This window comes from Akebia trifoliata, chromosome 4 (genome assembly GCF_017979445.1).
Source record: "Akebia trifoliata isolate Shusen 1 chromosome 4, ASM1797944v1, whole genome shotgun sequence".
Classification (NCBI taxonomy): Eukaryota; Viridiplantae; Streptophyta; class Magnoliopsida; order Ranunculales; family Lardizabalaceae; genus Akebia; species Akebia trifoliata.
Genome location: NC_141378.1, coordinates 36,603,230 through 36,621,569, shown reverse-complemented (window position 1 = coordinate 36,621,569; position 18,340 = coordinate 36,603,230). Strand labels below are relative to the sequence as shown.

Sequence of the window (18,340 nt, the reverse complement as noted above, 5' to 3'; positions counted from 1 at the left end):
GATATCATTAACCAAGATTCGAATTCAAATTCAAAAAATATATCAAATATCTGATTCGATAAAAATCCTAACAAAATTAGATTCGATGTATAAAAAATCAAATCGATTTTCCAAAAATTTTCAACTTCAGAAGTTATAGTCTTCAACGTATTTCAGTCTTAAAATCAAATAAACTTTGATTTTTGAAAAAAAAATTATGAAAAATTCGAACAAAACATAGGATTTTACTGAGAGAGAGAAAGAGAGATGAAATATTTACCTAATGCTCGCCGACCGGAGAAGATGGCGGTTATGGAGCTCGTACGATTGAAAAAAAAGGGTTTTAGTTTTACTTTGAGAGAGAGAGAGAGAGAGAGGAAATACCTACCTTGATGTTCGTCGGCCGGAGAAGAAGGTGGCTATGGGAAACTTGCACAAGCGAAACCCACGATTGCTGGTTTTGCGTCTTTGGTTGAGAGATTAAAGAAGATAAACATTTGAGTTAAATTTCGTTGTGAAACTTGAATACACGAGAACATATATGTATATATATATATATAAGTTTTGTTGTGTAACATGAATATGTAACACATGTATTTATAATTGGAGCGGATATTATCGAATCGGATTTCGTAACATCCCGGATTCGTATCCGAAACTCATTCAAATGTTAAAATAACATCTGAATCCGAAAATTTCGGATAATACCGATTTTTCGAAATCGAATTCGGATTTCGACTTTCCATTGAAACCCCTAGGCAATATCCTCCTATAAGCCCTCAATAAGCTCTCAAGAGCATTAGAGTAGTTGTTTCTATTTTTTATTTAGCAATCTTTAAATTCTTAGAATAGTTGTTTCTACTTTTTTTTTTAGCAATCTTTAAATTCCTAGAATAGTTGTTTTACTTTCATTGTACTTTAAATTCCTAAAATGAAACTTTGTTTTATTTATCATTTTAATGACTTAAGGGCTAGAGAGTAATCTCTCCTTAGAGGCAATATTTCCTTTCTAAGTTCATTGCATGCATACACATAAGCACGCACACTCACTTTGCTTTTTTTTTTTAAATGGCTAAGGGTCAAAGATGCGGATCTACCTAGATCTACACCTGAATCCCTAAGCTAACAAAAACAATCCAAAATGGACACATAACAAGCATAAGGTCTTTAGCCTTCCTATAATGGTGTCCAATTCATTGACACCCCCCCAACCCCAAAAGCTAAACCAATAATAAAATGCACTCAAGTGAGTACATAATTATTAAAACAACTTTTGGATCCCAAAATGGTGAAATCTTTATGGATTCTCACTAAAATCTTATGCTCATAAAAAATTCCAGCAAGCCACATTCCTATTTTTGCTTGCCCATTGTTTTATTTTATTCTTTTTCTAAGATAAGACTATAATTCTTTTGAAAATAACATTTGGATCCAAAATAAGGTGAAATCCTCATGGATTCTCACCAAAATCCTAGGCTAACAAAAATTTCTAGCAAGCACTTCTAGTAAGGGCTTGCTTATCATATTGATTTGTCCATTTTCAAAATAAAACTATGGTTGGTTTTCCTTAATTTTCTTTATTATTTATTTTGTTTTTCAAAATCAAGTTAATGTTTCAAAATCACACCTATAGTCACATATTGGGATGGGTGGGACAAGATGTCTAACACCTTCCCTGTTCCTCAACCGAATCTTCTTATCATAGATATCTAAGTAGACCAATTCTCTTATCTTTTGGATATGTGAGTCATTACAAGGCAAAAATAGATTTCAAGAAAATGATTTTTATAATGTCCATTCACACTTTAATTAAATGGTGATAATTCCTAAACCCATGTAAATGAACTCAAAACCTTCCTAAAGGTTTCAAAACCCGTGAATCTACAGCCTGACGACTCCACTAAGGAATGCCAAGAGTTCAAACCAAAATTTTATGACGATTAGTGAAGATTTTTTGAAATATTAACTTGTTATTTTTTTCTTTGTAGCTAACATTTTCTTTCTTTCCTTTGTGTTCTTTTCTTTCGTATGAAGAATGTTTGTAATAATGTGGGTTGAGTTGTTTTTATTTTGGAATTGATTTGTTTGTAAAGTTGGCACACCTCTTTTTCAAAATGCACTTGTGCACATCTTGATTATAGCCAGTGCACATCTTGATTATAACCAATGCACAAAATACCCGTCCTATGAAAAATTTCTAACCTTGGATTCAAGTAATCTTACGCTTTGAGGTCATTCAGTTTAAGACATGGAGACGAAAATATCAAACTTAATCACAACCTATGAAACATTTGCTTTGGCTTGTGTGGAGGTTTGAAAATTTGAGAACCTTCAACTTACTTATCGCCAATCATGCATAGCTTGCGATTAGAAGTTTAAGACACGTTTTGAAAAAAAATCCCAACGGATTATATACTAATTCCTTAAAGCTTTGTAAGTTCTCGTCAACCCACAAAGGTCAAATTATAAGGCTGTTTTTCGAGGGTCCATGTAATAGAGTAGGGTATCTCACCTTTAGTAAGGGGGGATTTTCTATTTTTGCTTATTTTTAAGCCTTCTGTGACATTTTCGAATGACCTTAACTCCCCAAAGTCAGTTTCCAACTTGAAGATGGCCAAAACCTATCAAAACAAGTTGAAACCTGATGTTAGGAAGGAAAAAAAAAAGATAATTTTTTTGAGAAAAAAATATTTATGGTCCGTAAGATTATTTTTCACTCAAATGGGTTGGATCTTTCTACCCATATGGGTTGAGTGTTAGGTATGATTGAAATGAGTGAATTTTGGTTAGAAGAATGGTTGTGTAAGGAGAGTAAGTGTTGATATTTTGAGAGGATAGAGAAGATGGTGACACATAACCAAAGAGGTATGAGAGTATGTCTTAGGTGAGTTGATTAAAGAGATAGGTATAGGAGGTATGGAGATAACTTATAGAGTGTTTTGAGAAGAATGTGATGGGATTAGGTGGTGGCATGTGACATGATGTAAGAATAGTGATGGGATGATGAAAATGATTTCTTTTGGGAAGTTGGTTGTGGGGGTGACATGTGTCCTTTTTTATGATCATGAATTTTTATGATAATTGGTGATGATTATGAGTATGATCTTGGGCCTGTTTAGGGGGTTGGGCTTAGGTTTGGGTAATGATTTAGGTTGGATTGGTTTACGTCCAATGGTTTAGGGGTTGGCTTGAATTTGATTAGGTTAGGGTATATGTAAGATTGGATTGGGTTGAGTAGTGGGGTGGTGAAGGTTTAGGTTTATGGTGGGAGGTGGCCCATTCTTAGCCTATGGGCCAAGCATAATGTGGCGCCCCCGAAACACTAACACAAAGTCCTATGTCAGATCTTGAGGCACTAGGTGGCGCCTCAAAATTTCGATATGATTTCCTCTGTTTATGTTAGCATTGCAAAGTACTCAAACCTATTTTACTTGATAAACAATATATATAATATCCTATATATATATACAAAAATAGAATAACAACAGAAGTCTATATACATCTAACAACATAAGGAAGATTAAAGTACGGAATAAGTAAATAATATATAAGATGCTATAAAAACTCTTCGCTAACTAAATCCTAATACTCAACCAAAATTTATAATACAACCTGTATGAAACTAACGTTGCTAGTAGGTATAGCCCTAGTGCTTACCAGGTAAAAGGCTCTGATCGTCTATCTGACCCACCAGATAACCTTTACTTGTGCTCTACACTTGTTTCACCAAGCATTGGATCTAAAATTAAAAAAATAGATAAGGAAATGATGAGTAACAAAGGTTATCTAGTGGGGAAATAAACAACTCCTACTAATAACCTCATCTTAGCATGAACAAGTATTTTGAATCATTTTAATACATGCAAAGTTTTACGAGATAAACAACGATTAACTAATACATATAGTCAAAGATGAGCAACTAAATAGTTAAAATTCACATTACATCAATCAGCAGTACTCATATTATAACATTTTTTTATATAATCTTAATCGATGATATTGAAACAGTAAATATGTTTTTCATTTTATAATTCAAAATAAAGCAACAGATACATAATACACAATGATGGAGTAGTGGAATTAGAGAGTTCGGACTCTACGACTGGATTGCTCCCAATCGGGATAAGATTTTCAATGATTTACCGGTGTAGAATCGCACCGTTAGTTCTTAATTTTGTGGACTGTCGTTGTAACTTACAACACTCGGATAACCATTTATTTGGTTCAGGTTGGTCGTTTGACATGACCATAAGTAATGTGTTTATTTTTAACATGTCAAGACATTCGACTACTATAAACTGTTAGTGATTGCTAACTAGTCATCTTCGTCCATACTTATCAGGTGTTTATGTGATTCCTATTATACATCTTTATTCGTGTACGACCACCTTTATATTACAAGTTCACTAGTAAAGATAAAAAGGAATAAACATGAATTCCAATTGTGACTTTACTCTCATACGAATCCCATACCATATATGAAATTGGTTGTCCCTACTATACATCCTAAGATAATACATCACTCCGAATGATATGATGAATTATCCCTTTAGGTATTCACAAGCTCTTTAACAGTTCACAAAATAGCTAAGTATATATATATATATATATATATATATATATATATATATATATATATATATATATATATATATATATATATATATATATATATATATATATATATCATTTTTTTAAAATAAATAAGAAATTAACATTATAGAGTTGAGAATGGATATCCAATTTCCTACCATGCAATTGTGGCCCACCGGCCTAAAATAAATAACAGTATGAAAATTAAACCAGCGTCTTGCACTAACATAAAGTAAATAAACATGCAATCGAAAGTATATTAACCTTGGATATCCGTTCATCAACCCCCACAGAGCATCGCAATGTAAAATGCAGATTTTACCTCTCGGGTGTAATTTTGGCATTGTACCGTTTTATCTTATTTCTTCCTTTTTTTGATATTTGTATTTTTCACCTTTTCGAAGCTTGTCAAATCAATTTCCCATTATTTAATATCAAATCATTTTTCGACTTTAAAACTTATTTTTATCGTTTAAATTGAAAAATTATTAAATTTGGGTCAGCACGGGGTCTGAATCGATGCACGAAACCAAATTGGCTGAAATAATTCAGTGAAAGGTCTCACCCACATATAATTTGTTATTAAAACACAATTAAATACATCAAATACATATCTTTCGCATGAATTTAAAATAAACGAAAAAAAATCTTATAATTTGAAATAAAATCGAAAGATTTACAATAATCATAAATGCAATTTCAAAATCTACTATTACCAATAAGAATCTTAAGCCCCTACCACTCTTTGGGTGTTAGAATTGAAATATGTGAAAATTGAGGTAACTAGCATGGAAATTGAGGTGAATCTGATGTGGAGAAGGTTGATTTTTGAAACGGACTCAGTAGTTTCAAAATTCTCAACGACGTCGTCATTTTTTCCTTCTACGACGGAAGATGATTTAGCCTCTAAAAAGATGAAATCGAAGGTTGAAAGGTCGAAACCCTAGTGTATGGTACAATTGATTTTCGATGAAAAACGAAAGAGAAAAGATAGAGAAAAAGAAATGGATGGGATTGGTAGAGTTCGACGTCACGAACATTTTTCCCTTCTTCACCAAGTGTTAAACAGAAATCCGATCGTGATGAATAAGTAGGTCAAGTTGGTTCCAAAACCAACATTTAAAAATAACCTTAATGGTTGCTAGTTTGATGGGTCTGGGGAAGACAATGATTTTAAAAAAAAAAACGAAATTCTTTTATAAAAAAGAATCGGGACAAAATTAGAATTTTCAAGCTGTTTCATTTTTTACGATACTTTGACTTTCTAGACTCCAAAACTGATGAGTCAATACTTCATTTCTTTAAAAAAAAATTGTTACAAACCCAATGGTGCGATTGGAATTCTACCAATTATTACTCTAATACAAATTCATTTTTTTAGTCCCGTCCGACTTGAAAATCGAAGATTTTGTAACTTTTCTATTTGAGCATGGATTTGAGTGAGCTTACAAACTAAAGTAAGTCAGATTTTATATACATAAAAAAAAAAAATTGAAAGTTTTACCCTAAGTCTCACTTCTAAAATTTTCTCAAAATTTCACTATTTGATTTTCTTCGAGATATGAATTAAAAACTCGGGGTAGTACACATAGAGGCTCTAGGTCATTATTTAAAATAAAACAAATATTTTTTTTAAGGGTATGGGCTTTTGAGTCAATTTTGATTTTAACATATTTTTTTGGACATTTTTTGCTTGGGGGCCTTTCAAATTGGGATGTCTACACTTATATTATTTATCAAAGTCTTATATCATTTTGAGATCCAAGCCCGATTTGGGATTTTGGTCGATTATTCTATTATTTATCAAAGTCTTAAATCATTTTGGGATCCAAGTTTGATCTGAAATTTCGATTGATTATTTTATTATTTATCAAAGTCTTAGATCATTTTAGGATCCAAGTCCGATCTAGATTTCGATCAGCTATTCTCTTATTTATCAAAGTCTTAGATTGTTCTAGAATCTAAGCTTGATCTGAGATTTTAGTCAGTTATTATATCATTTGTCAAAGCCTTTGCTCATTTAGGGAGCCAAGCCCGATTATAAGATAGTCAATTCTATTATTGAAGCATCTACTTATTATGGGAGCTCGATCAATGAAAGATCATATTTGCTCAAAATAAGGAAGAACATAAGTTTAAAAAATCAAGAATTATATTAGTTCGAAAATTAAGGATGGTGTTTATTCAGCAAGGATTGTCAAAAGTTGTAAAGCTCTCGAAGACAAATCTCGATACATCAATATCTACTTGAAGAGGGGGCTTTGTGGAAGGATAAAAATTATTTTTCATCTGGTTTAACACACATTTCGAGGCATTCATTTTATAGGATTCTATGTAAATAGGGAAGAATCCTAATTTAGGAAGACTCTTCCCTTCTAGATAATTATTTTATTTGATATGGGTAAAAATAACATTTTTAATTTAATTAGAAATTCGGATTAGGATTTTTCTATTTAAAAGGGGCTTAGACCACTGTGAAGAAAGGAGAGGAGAGGGAGAGAAGATGAAGAAAATGAAGGAGAAGAGAGGGAGAGAAAATTATATAATAAATTCAGATTTATAGTGGATCGATTCCCCGAACCCGTGGATGTAGGCACAACATGCGAACCATATAAAAAATTCTTGTGTTCTTTACTTTTTCTATATTTTTCTGTTCTTTTACTAGTTTATTGAGATGATCTTGATTGAAGTTGTGGATTTTGAGATTTATCACAAATAAGATCTCTATAATAGTTTTGGGCACCACGTTGGCATATGATCCATAGAGATAAATGGTCCTTCAGTCCATATAACCCCATCTCAATATATATATATTCCCTACAAGTTTTGTCCTACATGGGTTAAAAGTTCTAGAATGAACTTAAAGGAGATCATCCTCACCAAAAATCAGTTCATTTCGAAACTTCTAACCCCATGTTTACAAGTGGAAGATTCGTGGATCGTCATTTGTTGTAAACCTCTTTTTGATGGAATTAGTTCCATAATGGGCTGATTTTTTGTGAAGATGATCTACTCACCATAATGATCATCCTCACCAAAAATCAGCCAATTCCAAAAGTTCTAACCCATCTAGGACAAAACACATAGGGCAAATAGTAAGGTGTCGAACATGAAATATATATATATATATGTTTCAGTATTGGCGAAACTAATCATGGACCTAGAGGCCTATTTGAGTTGAGCATGTTGTTCCTCGTCTTCTACATATATGGGCATATCATCTATCATCTCTCGAGCAACAATTAAGTTGAATTATTCATCTCAACAACACACAATTGGCAATTCGATTCAACAACACACATAGTTTTGGGTACTTACAAGGGGATCTATTGTAAATTTGGGATGGCAGCTTCTATAGTTCCTTTTAATTTAACTAATTAGTTTGTTTTATCTAAAGATACGTTCACAACTCCACCTGTGTAATGTTTAATGTTTCTTTTACACTAAAATGCAGTCCAAAACCCAGATAAGGGAGGTGGATCGCATTAGTTTGGTAACCGATATAGAAACTCTGCCATCTCATAACACGAATCTTGATCCTTCGTGGCCTTTGATATAATGTAAAATTTGTAGTTTTTGCACCACCATGGAACATTAATGGATTTCAATAGTTAGAATATTGCAAGGAGCCAGACTCGACTTCAGGTGCATGGAATACTATACGGAACGGGCAATCATAAATATCCACACAATGAACAAGGGCCATTGTTTATAACTAACTATTCAAATGGTAAATGAAGCATAAATTTACAGAGGAACTGAAAGCAAATGAACAAGCAATTATATCTGTTTGTTCATAAGTAGATACAGATATAAAAACCATAAATTACGTGCAAACCATCCACCTGTCTTTAATCAATAGAACTACTACAGAGAGAGGAAGAAGAGTGTACCTTAATCAACTAAGGTTGATCATCAATCAATCAATCAAGCAAGCAATCCATCGATGCTCCTTCCCAGACCAATACACACCAACGACCTCCCAAAAGCTGCTGCTTTTCTTCGCTTAAGAACTTCCATAAGCCCGGATTGGTTTAGCTGGAGTGCGCTTCAGCGCCTTCACTCCAAATGGGTTGTGCTTGCTCTGTTGCAATAATCCAAGAAGAGATACAAATAAGATGATGTGAACCTTTGCCTTGTCACCAAATTCTCCAACTTATTGGAAAAGTCATGATTAAATCGTGACTTTTTTCCATCACTGATTTAATTACGAATTTTTCAATAAATCATGAATTTTACGAACTTTGTGATTAAAACGAAAGATGAAATTGAAGCACTAATAAGAGAGGACGACCTTGACAAAGATGATGGTGACCATTTTATTGATGAAGCATTGGATAATGAGGAAGCAAATGAGGATGACATTGAATATTTTTATATCTTGAATAATATAAACCTTAAATACGTGGTGGATTTGTAGTTACTTCTTGTGGATGCAAGGATGATATCTATATGGGAGTTTGGTGATTTACAGTTGTGGTTTAATTTGAGATTTGGTGATATAATCTGAGAACACTGCCTAGTATGAACAATTACATGGACTTAAAACTAGCCCGATTTTTTCCCCATTTTACCAAAGTTTTTTGAATTCTTTCCTTGCCAACTTATTCCCAAATCTTGACTGGGTGACTATTGTTAACCAACCAACTACTCCAAAAAGACCAATCTGTTGGAGAGGGGGAGAACTCTGTATATAAGAGGGTCATAGGCCTTAACTGTGAGGTATGACACACTCGAGATTGGAGGAAAATATACACTCAACACTCCTCACCCATAAGGGTGGAAAGAATAGAACCCGTAACCTACACGAACCTAGTGCTGATACCATGTTAACCAACGAACTACTCCAAAAGTCCAATCTGTTGGAGAGGGGGAGAACTATGGATATAAGAAGGTCACGGGGCTTAACTGGGGTATGACATCCAAGAGTGGAGGAAAATATACACTCAACCCTCACCCTCACCTTCACCCATTAAGGGTGGAAAGAATCGAACCCCTGACCTATACAAACCTAGCACTACGATACCACATTAACCAACCAGCTACTCCAAAAGACTGATCTGTTGGAGAGGGGGAGAACTAGGAATATAAGAGGGTCAAGCACGGGGCTTATCTGGGGTATGACACACCCGAGAGTCGAGGAAAATATACATTCAACACCATGTACAGTCATGAAGACATAGAATGATTTCTTTTTAAGTTGTTCTTACCGCTAAGCACATCCCGGCTTCAACCAAGCAGACGGGGAAATCATGGGGGCAGCAGCTGTAGTGGTCATCGCAGCATGTAGCACCATCGAGTGGGCAGCATCCCCATGAATAGCATTCGTTTTTGTACTCATCAACACAGCAACAAGTAGTGCTCTCGGGGCAGGAGTAGTAGCTATCACAAACAGCCGGGGGCCTTACTGGAGAGGGTGGTGAAGGGCCAGGGTTGGGCGGGTTCTGGCCCTTCTTGATCGGGTATGACGGCTCTATTGCAATCCCACATTTGCCAGTTTTAGTACCAGCTAAGTTACGCTCCATCCTGATGTACCCCTCTTCTCCCCATTCCGCTCCCCACGAGTTCTTCACAATCCAATAATCTTTGCCATTTTCGGTGCCATATCCAACGACTGTCACTCCATGGTCCAACGATGTCCCGCATCTTCCCGTGAATATACCCTGTAAGTCAAAAATAAAGAAATAACAATCGGGATCAGGTAAGCTGTCCCGTTCCTATAGAATGGGAATGGTGTCTGTGTTGTACGTTTTGGTTGGAGTAAAACACATTGGGCGGGCTCTTAATCAAGCCATTTTCCTCATGACACGTAGCCCGATGTATTTAGTCTCCAATTAACATCATATGTTGTTATTATAGGATCTGGACACCGTTCTAGATCACAACTCAAGAAATAAAAACTAGAATTCCATTGCATAAGAACTTGAGCTATTTTAATGATTATATTATACATTCTCGAGTATTGAGTCTTTCTTTCCCCTTTTTTCAATGTTGCATTATAAATAAATATAGAGCCTTGTAACAGTGACTTGAAATAATACTCAAAGTAGCACTCAAGCAGGCAGAGAACCATCGATTGTCCTCGAGTGTATAACACCTTATCCCAATAAAAAGCATCTATGGTTTTCTGCACACTGGAGTACTGCTTGGAGTGTTATTTCAAGTCACTTGAGCATTTTTTGTAAACATATGCTCTTTGATGTAGAAATCAACAAATCCTTTTAGAAATTGTTCGGAAACATCATCTCACACATGTTCACGCTAAATCATACACATTCAAACATTAATCCAAACAATTCAATTGGTAATTAAGCGACCACCATATGGGATTTTATACAAGTCAATAAGATCAGATAATCACTCAAACACATAATAAATTTGGGAAAAAGAGTCTTACGGATTCGTAGAGCTGGAAACCCATGCCAGCACCCTCAATGGCAACGCTGATAGGTTGATTTGCAACCGCCTTTTGCAAAGATTTCTCATCATAAGGAGTAGTATCCTCATATGCATCAATGCTAACAACCCGCGCATTTTTCTGCATTAAATAAAATTATTAACAAATAAATGCAAGTGAACCCAAACTGGGAACAACGTTCATGGCATTGTTCAAAATATAGGAATGTATCAGCCTACACAGTATTGGTTTTATATAGACGGAAACATTCATTCGATACGACATTTTAAACCTCGGTTCATGGGTGTTTTGGTAATTACCCGATATTGGTCGCATCGGCCATCTATACCCTTGTAAGGGTAGTCTTCTTCGGAGTCAATTCCACCATTATTGATTATGAACTCGAAAGCGTAGTCCATAAGACCTCCATTGCATCCTTCATTATAGGATGTGTCGCAGTCCACCAACTCCTGTACCGATAGTGAGATCAGATCACCTGTTACGATCTGGTTTATCCCCTCAACAGCAGAAATGGTGGAGAATGCCCAGCAACTCCCTTCATTTTTATTAAAAAATAATAATACAAAGTCAGCATTTCTCGACCTCGAGCACCAATCACCCAAAAAATAAGAATTTGTGATCTTAGCACATGGTTTTTTCTGTTGTAAACCAAATTAATAAGTGATACAATAACAAAATCGTGCTGGAGTAACATTGAAATTGAAATCATTTGGGACATTGGTGTGCACAGAATCATAGATGCTTCTCACTCGTATCTCTCAATGAAAAGCATTTATGGTTCTATAGACACATCCACGTCAGCAATGTCCCCAACGATGTCAATTTCAATGTTACTTCAGCATTTTCCTCCACAAAATCTCATTTTATATCAGTCTTACTATTGCTAGGACACATTTAAAAAACTATTTACCAAGGTCTTCTGCTTTAGGACCAACAGAATTAACCTAAATGACGTCTTAATCTTTGGATAAGTAGAATGATGATTAATTTTCGGATAAAGAATCAAAGATTTCTACAAAACATTGAAAAGAATGGATCCAAGATGAGATTGAATGAGTTTAGATGATAGATTACTAAAATCATCTTCAATCATAAACTTTTGTCTCTTTGAATCTTCAAATCTCAAGAATAAAAGGGTTTTTTTTATAAAATTGTTTAAAGAGTCGTACTGGATGACACAAACGGAGACACAAAGTAACAAAATGATGGGGTATCGCGCACATTACTATAGATGCTTTTCCGTGAGATACGAGTAAAAAGCATCTACGATTATGTGCGTGTCACCACGTCATTTTTGTCACCTTTGTGTCATTCCAACTTTTTCCTTGTTCAAAGAGTCGTGCTGGGGGTGACACAGGATTTACTGTGATTCTCACAATTCTGATGGGGATGATTTTTACTCATATCTCGATGAAACAATCTATTGTTATGTGCACATCCCACGTCAGAGACTTGTGAGAATCTACTTTGTGTCATTAAAAATAGTTTAGCATTAAAGTTATTAATGCCAAGACATGACGTTTTGGGGGGTTAGTAAAAGAGAAGGGTATTTAGGTCATTTTACATTAAAATCTTAGAAAGATCGAAGGCAAGTGGGGGCATGTCCATCGTAACAATGAGAATAGATCCGTCCTAACTCTTAAACACACTAATTCTCTTTAAAATTCCCTTATTTATTGCTAAAAACGACATAAATAATGGGCCCAAAAGTTATAGACTAAGCCAAAAAGGAATCCAACCAACAAAGAATCCATCATCATAATAACACAAACAAACAGATTCTCTTCGTCATAAAAATTTCTCCGTTTCATTTATATAAATATAAATTTACAAAATACGAAAAGTAATTTCAATTGAATTTAAAATTTCAAAATCCGTCTTAACGACAGTTACTTAAGAGGGATAATATAGATTTACCGTTACTGTAATGACGGCCGTTATAACAGCGGTTACAACTTTTTCAATCAGACACGCAATCCAGTCTACGTTCGATCAACTACCTAATTTATATGAAGTAACGAAAATACCCCTCAAAACAGAGCACTTATGAGGGTATAATAGGCAATTAAAAAAAAATCCTTCTTACAAAATAATAATAATTAAATTAAATTATAAAGGATCAATAATAAGTCTATATCGATCCTTTATAATATATGATACCAAAAAGATTATAAGAAAAAAAAAATAATAATAATTATGAGGACACCCAAAACTTAAATAAAAAAATAAAAAATTCAATAAGAGAAATATTATTTCCTAGAGATCTACATGTTGAGTTTAAATTGGAATCCCCAGGAAAATTCAAGAAGACCCTGTGTTGAGGACATCTTCCCTACGTCTAAGACGTTGGATGGTCATCGTTAAACCAAAAACTGAGAGCATCGAACGGTCTAGATTCTAGAGAGATCATCATCATCACCAAAAAAAGAAAAAAAGAAAACTCACCACAGCTGCCCTGATCTTTAATCGAAGTGACAGCACCTTTTTCTCTCCAATCAATGGATTCGGGCAGCTCTTCTCCTGCCCGAACAGAGTATCGGTCACTCTTCGGTTTAGAGAATCTCCTATGTGCATCGGTTTTCGTTCCCAAATAAATCTTTCGGTACTCCTCGTTCGTCAGATCTGCGAACTTGTTCAACCCTAACTTATACGAGTGGTTCTGCGCGTTGTGTTCTTTGATGAACTTCATATTCTCTTTAAAGATCTCAAATCTCTTCTCCTTCTCTCCCAAAGCGTTGTAAGATTTCCTGTGCTTCGCCAGCCATGATTCATATATACTCATCTCCTCGTGATTCTCATCGTAGCTGATGATCGAATTGTCTAAAGCAGAGGAAAAAACGAAGAAGAGAAGAAAAAAGAGGAGAAGAACCATCGTAGAAGACTTTGAGAAACCCATCGTTTCAGTAGAAGAAATATTTGAGGTAAGATAACAGGTTCAAGGGCTTATAAAGACAGAGAAGATGAGACTAAAAGGGGATTTATTGGGGATTGTAGGAGAAGTTTGGGAGATATACGTCAAAGGAAGCAAATGAATTTCTTTAGAGAGAGAGAGAGAGAGAGAAATAGGAATCTCGTAGATTCCATTTGAGTAGATCTCTAGAACGGTGTTCCGTACCTGACCAAGGTAAGGTGGCACCCATTTTAAATCATTGTGGTTGATAACTTGTATCCACTAGTCTAAAATCTTAAAAAGGGTTTTAATCCAACGATCCTAAATCATTCTTAAGACGATGCTAATCTCAATGGATGCACATCACCAATCAAACTGATCTTTTGTGTATAGATCAAGCGATGGACCACACATTCATATGGTGTATGTGTATAAAAAAAAAATCTCACGTGTCATAAAATAAGGTGCCGTCTGACTTTGGCTGTCTTTTGATCGTCCAATTTTACTATTTTAGTGGACGAGTGATTTTTAAGCAAATTTTCTCACAGACCAACAGAAAATTGACAAGTGATGCAAATGACATCAGCAATTGAGAGAATTTCTCTTTCTCTCTCTCCCACACTGCCTACAAATTTATTTTTTAAGATTTCAAATTTAAAAAAAGCCGTCGGGCCCACGTTGACAATAGAACCTTACAGCGTTCTAGTTTTTTAGATTGTGTGAAACCATTCATGCTAAAAAATAAAAATAAAAATAAAAAGAAATTTTTATTATCTTTCAAGTTTGATCCGATGTATTGAAAATCGATTATTACCGAACATTAGAATTTAAAAATAAAATTTAATGATAAAAAATAATTATTTTTTTACTTTCTTTTCTTTTAATTCATTTAATTTTGTCTTCTATAACACTGTTGTATCAAATCATGCTTTTGAATCTCAAAAATGATCAGATCAGAAAGTTTTTTTTTTTGTTTTTTTTTATTTTTTAAGTATAGGTAGTAAAGAGAAATTTCTCTGTCATTGCTGATGTCATTCTCACCACATGTCTAACGACTATTGGGCTAATTTTGTTGCAACACTATCAACAAAAACCACTCTTTAATTGACCATAATTAAAAAATGGGACTTGATAGTTTCAATCCATTAGTAATTGGTTGCATCTCAATATTAAAATATACTCTTTTTGTTTTTTGTTTTATTTTTTTTATAAGAATCATGTTGGAGTAACCTCAAACTTGTACCTCATATAGCAAATCTTGACATGAAAGTGGATAGCAATTATAGATGCTTTTTCACTCGTATCTCGATGAAAAGAAACTATGGTTCCCCCATACACTTTCACATCAGGATGTGCGATGTGAGGTACAATCTTGAAGTCACTCTAGCATTATTCTTTTTTTATAATCCCTCTTAACCTACAAGTTGCATTTCATTATTAGGATAATCTACTCGGTCATCTTTGAGGTGGTTCTACTTGCGTTCTCTTTGTTTTAAGGTATTTAAATTGTTGATTAATCTATTTAAGATAGTCTTCTTTAATGAAAGAATGTCTTGATTCCTTGGAGAACCTGGTAAAATTGATCATCCTTTTTGCAAAAAATTATGAACAAGCAATAATTTTTGTGTGCGTGATTGAAGAAGAATAAGGAAAAAAAGAATAAACCTTTTATTTTTATTTATGGATTGCAATAATACAATTGAAGTGTAGAGGGTAATTTATGGGTGGTGTGCAACTAGTTGTTAACTAAAAAAATTTATCTCTAATTTAATAGTACACCCCTAAGATATTCATCATTTTAGGCTTATCCCCAACAAAATACAGCATTGGTTGAGAGTTTTTTGTTGATGACTTAAAACGGTCAATTTTTGTTTTTTTATTTTTTAAAACTTAAATTACTAAATTAAAATTTTTTAGAAAATTTTTTTGTGGGGGACAATTAAGGGTAAAAAAACAATAGTTGTGGGAATAATTAAAAGTGAATTTTTTTTTTTTTTTTTTTTTGTGAGTGATAGTGGCAAATTTTTTATCTACCATAAAAATCTGTCACAATAACTCAATAATACATGTACTTTGAAAATTCTTATTATGGCAAGTGCCCCACGGTAAATCCACTCACCCGTGGTGGTGTCTAATAATTTCAATTTTATATAATTAGACCTATATCCAATTCGATGTCAATTAGTATCCAAAAACACTGGTGGGTTGAGGTGAAAAAAAAAATTGTTCATGGAAAGTCAATCAATCAAATATTTCATAAAATCCCAGATCAACCAATCACATGAAGATGTGTACGTTGAGGGCATCCGGAGTTTACAAAATACCCACGCTAGGCATTGTGGTATTGGTCAACAAGGATCGTGTTCAATGGAAAACCTCAACCGTGGATTAATTAAACTAGTAATGTGCATTGTCATCTAAAATGTACTTGAAAACTAACATATAAAAAAGTGTTCATAGTCTTAGGATAGGTATGATCGCAAGGAATTTGTTTTATGAGTGATTGTGAGTTCCAATAAAAATGGTAATGGACGAATGATTATTTCCACCGTTGGATCATTGCTACGAAAATGATCAAAAAAGGAAATTGGTTTCCATAATAGTTTTAAAATTGGTTGAGTTGATTCAAAACTAGGCTGGGTCCACTTGACTTAATTGAATAATTTTGAGGCCATTTATCACAAAACTTGATGAAACCATCTTTGATCGGTCAACTTTGAAACTGGCCCAAGTTATTGGACTTTATATTATGTTTTTGTGAAGAATAAACAATATATATGTTATTTATTTTAAACATATTTAAACTATTAAAGCTTTTTTTAAATTTAATACATTTATATTTGACTCAGTTGAGTCAACTCAAATTACATCACTGTTGAGTCAAAACCTCAATCGATTTTTTTATTTATTTATACGTAACAGTTTTCTGGTGAACAATCTATATAATATAACACAACCGTTGTCTTCCCTCAATCTGTATCCCCCATTAATAGTGGTTCATATACAATCTCACATGCATCTTGTGGAATAATTTTAACTTCATGCCCTTTTCTCTTTACCCTTTTCAAGAATACATCTTCAACTTTATTATCTTCCCTTTTTCAAAATACACTTTTAATTAGGGGTGCAACTTGGTCCAGTTCAAACCGAGAACCGAACCAAATCGATAGCTTTGGGGTGGTTTGGTTTGGTTTAGAACAACTTGCGATTGGTTCTAGGTTATGAAAATGAAAAACCGATCAATTTGGTTCAGTTCTCAAATCAAGCTTGTATAGAACTAAATCAAACCGAGAACCGAACCCTTATGCAATAAATAAATATCTATATATATGTATATAATAATTAGTATGAATTATTTTAACTATTAGGATATAGAGTAATGATCTTTCATGGAAAAACTAATGACTTTATACGGATATATTAATAATTTATTGTATGAAATTTCATTTTTATTATATGTTTATTTTTTCATTCAAAAATGTTATAATTTAAAGAATATTGGCAACCCATTTGGTTCAGTTCCAATGGAATTTGGTTCGATTATAGTTCTTATTTAGTAGAACCAACCTATGTCTATTTGATTCCAATTTGACGTCAAACCGAACAAGTAGCACCCCTACTTTTAACTTTATTACCTTTACCTTTCTGCACTTTTTCAATAATACCCCTATAATTTTATTGACATTTCTCTTTTGCCCTCTCAACCCCAAAAAGGAAGATCAAGTCATAGGCATGGTCAAATTCTAGTAAATATATATTACTATGTCAACTCACAAATTGTCAACATGACTTAAGTCAATTGATATCCAAATTTAATAGAGCTTTCGCCTTTCATGTTTTAATTTTGAGAATGGAAATTAATCATAAGGTAGAAACATCATGAATTGGAAAAATAATTTTCCTAGAGGTGGGATGCGAAAGCATGAAAATTCGAATTAGGGGTGTGTTTGATTGGGCATAGGGTTGCAACGTTACAATCCTAATTATGCATGAAAATTATTTGAAAATCATTTTCATGGTAAATGTGTTAAAATGACATTTTTCAAAGAAAATGAATTTTCACCCTCATCCAAAAATTCAAGAAATATTGGATTTCATTTTTTCCCCCCTATACTTATGGAAAAGATGAAATCCACCTACAAATCAAAATCCTAACCTACTCCTCCTCTAACAACCACCATCACCTCGTCACTATCACTCCGTCATCTACCACCATCCTCCTCTCTCTCTACCAAAACTCCCACTCATCTCCACCCTTATTATTATTATTATTCTCCCTAGTTTATCTCCTCCCATAGGCTTCACCCTCTTTCTTTCTCTATTTCTCTAATTCTTCTTCTTTCCCTCTTCTGATTTTTTTTCTCCAAATGTAATTAAGTACCATAAAATGATTTATTCACCCTAACCATTTTCTCATGGAGTTAAAAATCCATGAAAAATGAATTTTTATACAATCACTA

The 18,340-nt window shown here is 33.8% G+C and overlaps 1 protein-coding gene across 1 annotated transcript; it reads right to left on the bottom strand.

Moving 5' to 3' along the window:
* Positions 1–8,277: 8,277 nt before the first annotated feature.
* Positions 8,278–13,923, bottom strand: LOC147404828 (cysteine proteinase mucunain-like). The gene is made up of 5 exons (XM_086440921.1): positions 13,436–13,923; positions 11,290–11,525; positions 10,970–11,110; positions 9,783–10,235; positions 8,278–8,656 (listed from the first exon to the last, which is right to left on the bottom strand). The coding sequence occupies exons 1-5, from the start codon at positions 13,884–13,886 to the stop codon at positions 8,579–8,581; spliced, it is 1,359 nt and encodes a 452-aa protein (XP_086297047.1). The 5' UTR covers positions 13,887–13,923; the 3' UTR covers positions 8,278–8,578.
* Positions 13,924–18,340: the final 4,417 nt, after the last annotated feature.

Excerpts from the sequence above, each read along its gene's own strand:
- LOC147404828 (XM_086440921.1), bottom strand. The coding sequence starts at position 13,886 with ATGGGTTTCTCAAAGTCTTCTACGATGGTTCTTCTCCTCTTTTTTCTT. Across the intron at positions 11,526-13,435 it reads TAAAGATCAGGGCAGCTGTG|GGAGTTGCTGGGCATTCTCC; the intron begins GTGAGTTTTCTT and ends ATAAAAATGAAG. Across the intron at positions 10,236-10,969 it reads GTTTCCAGCTCTACGAATCC|GGTATATTCACGGGAAGATG; the intron begins GTAAGACTCTTT and ends TTTGACTTACAG.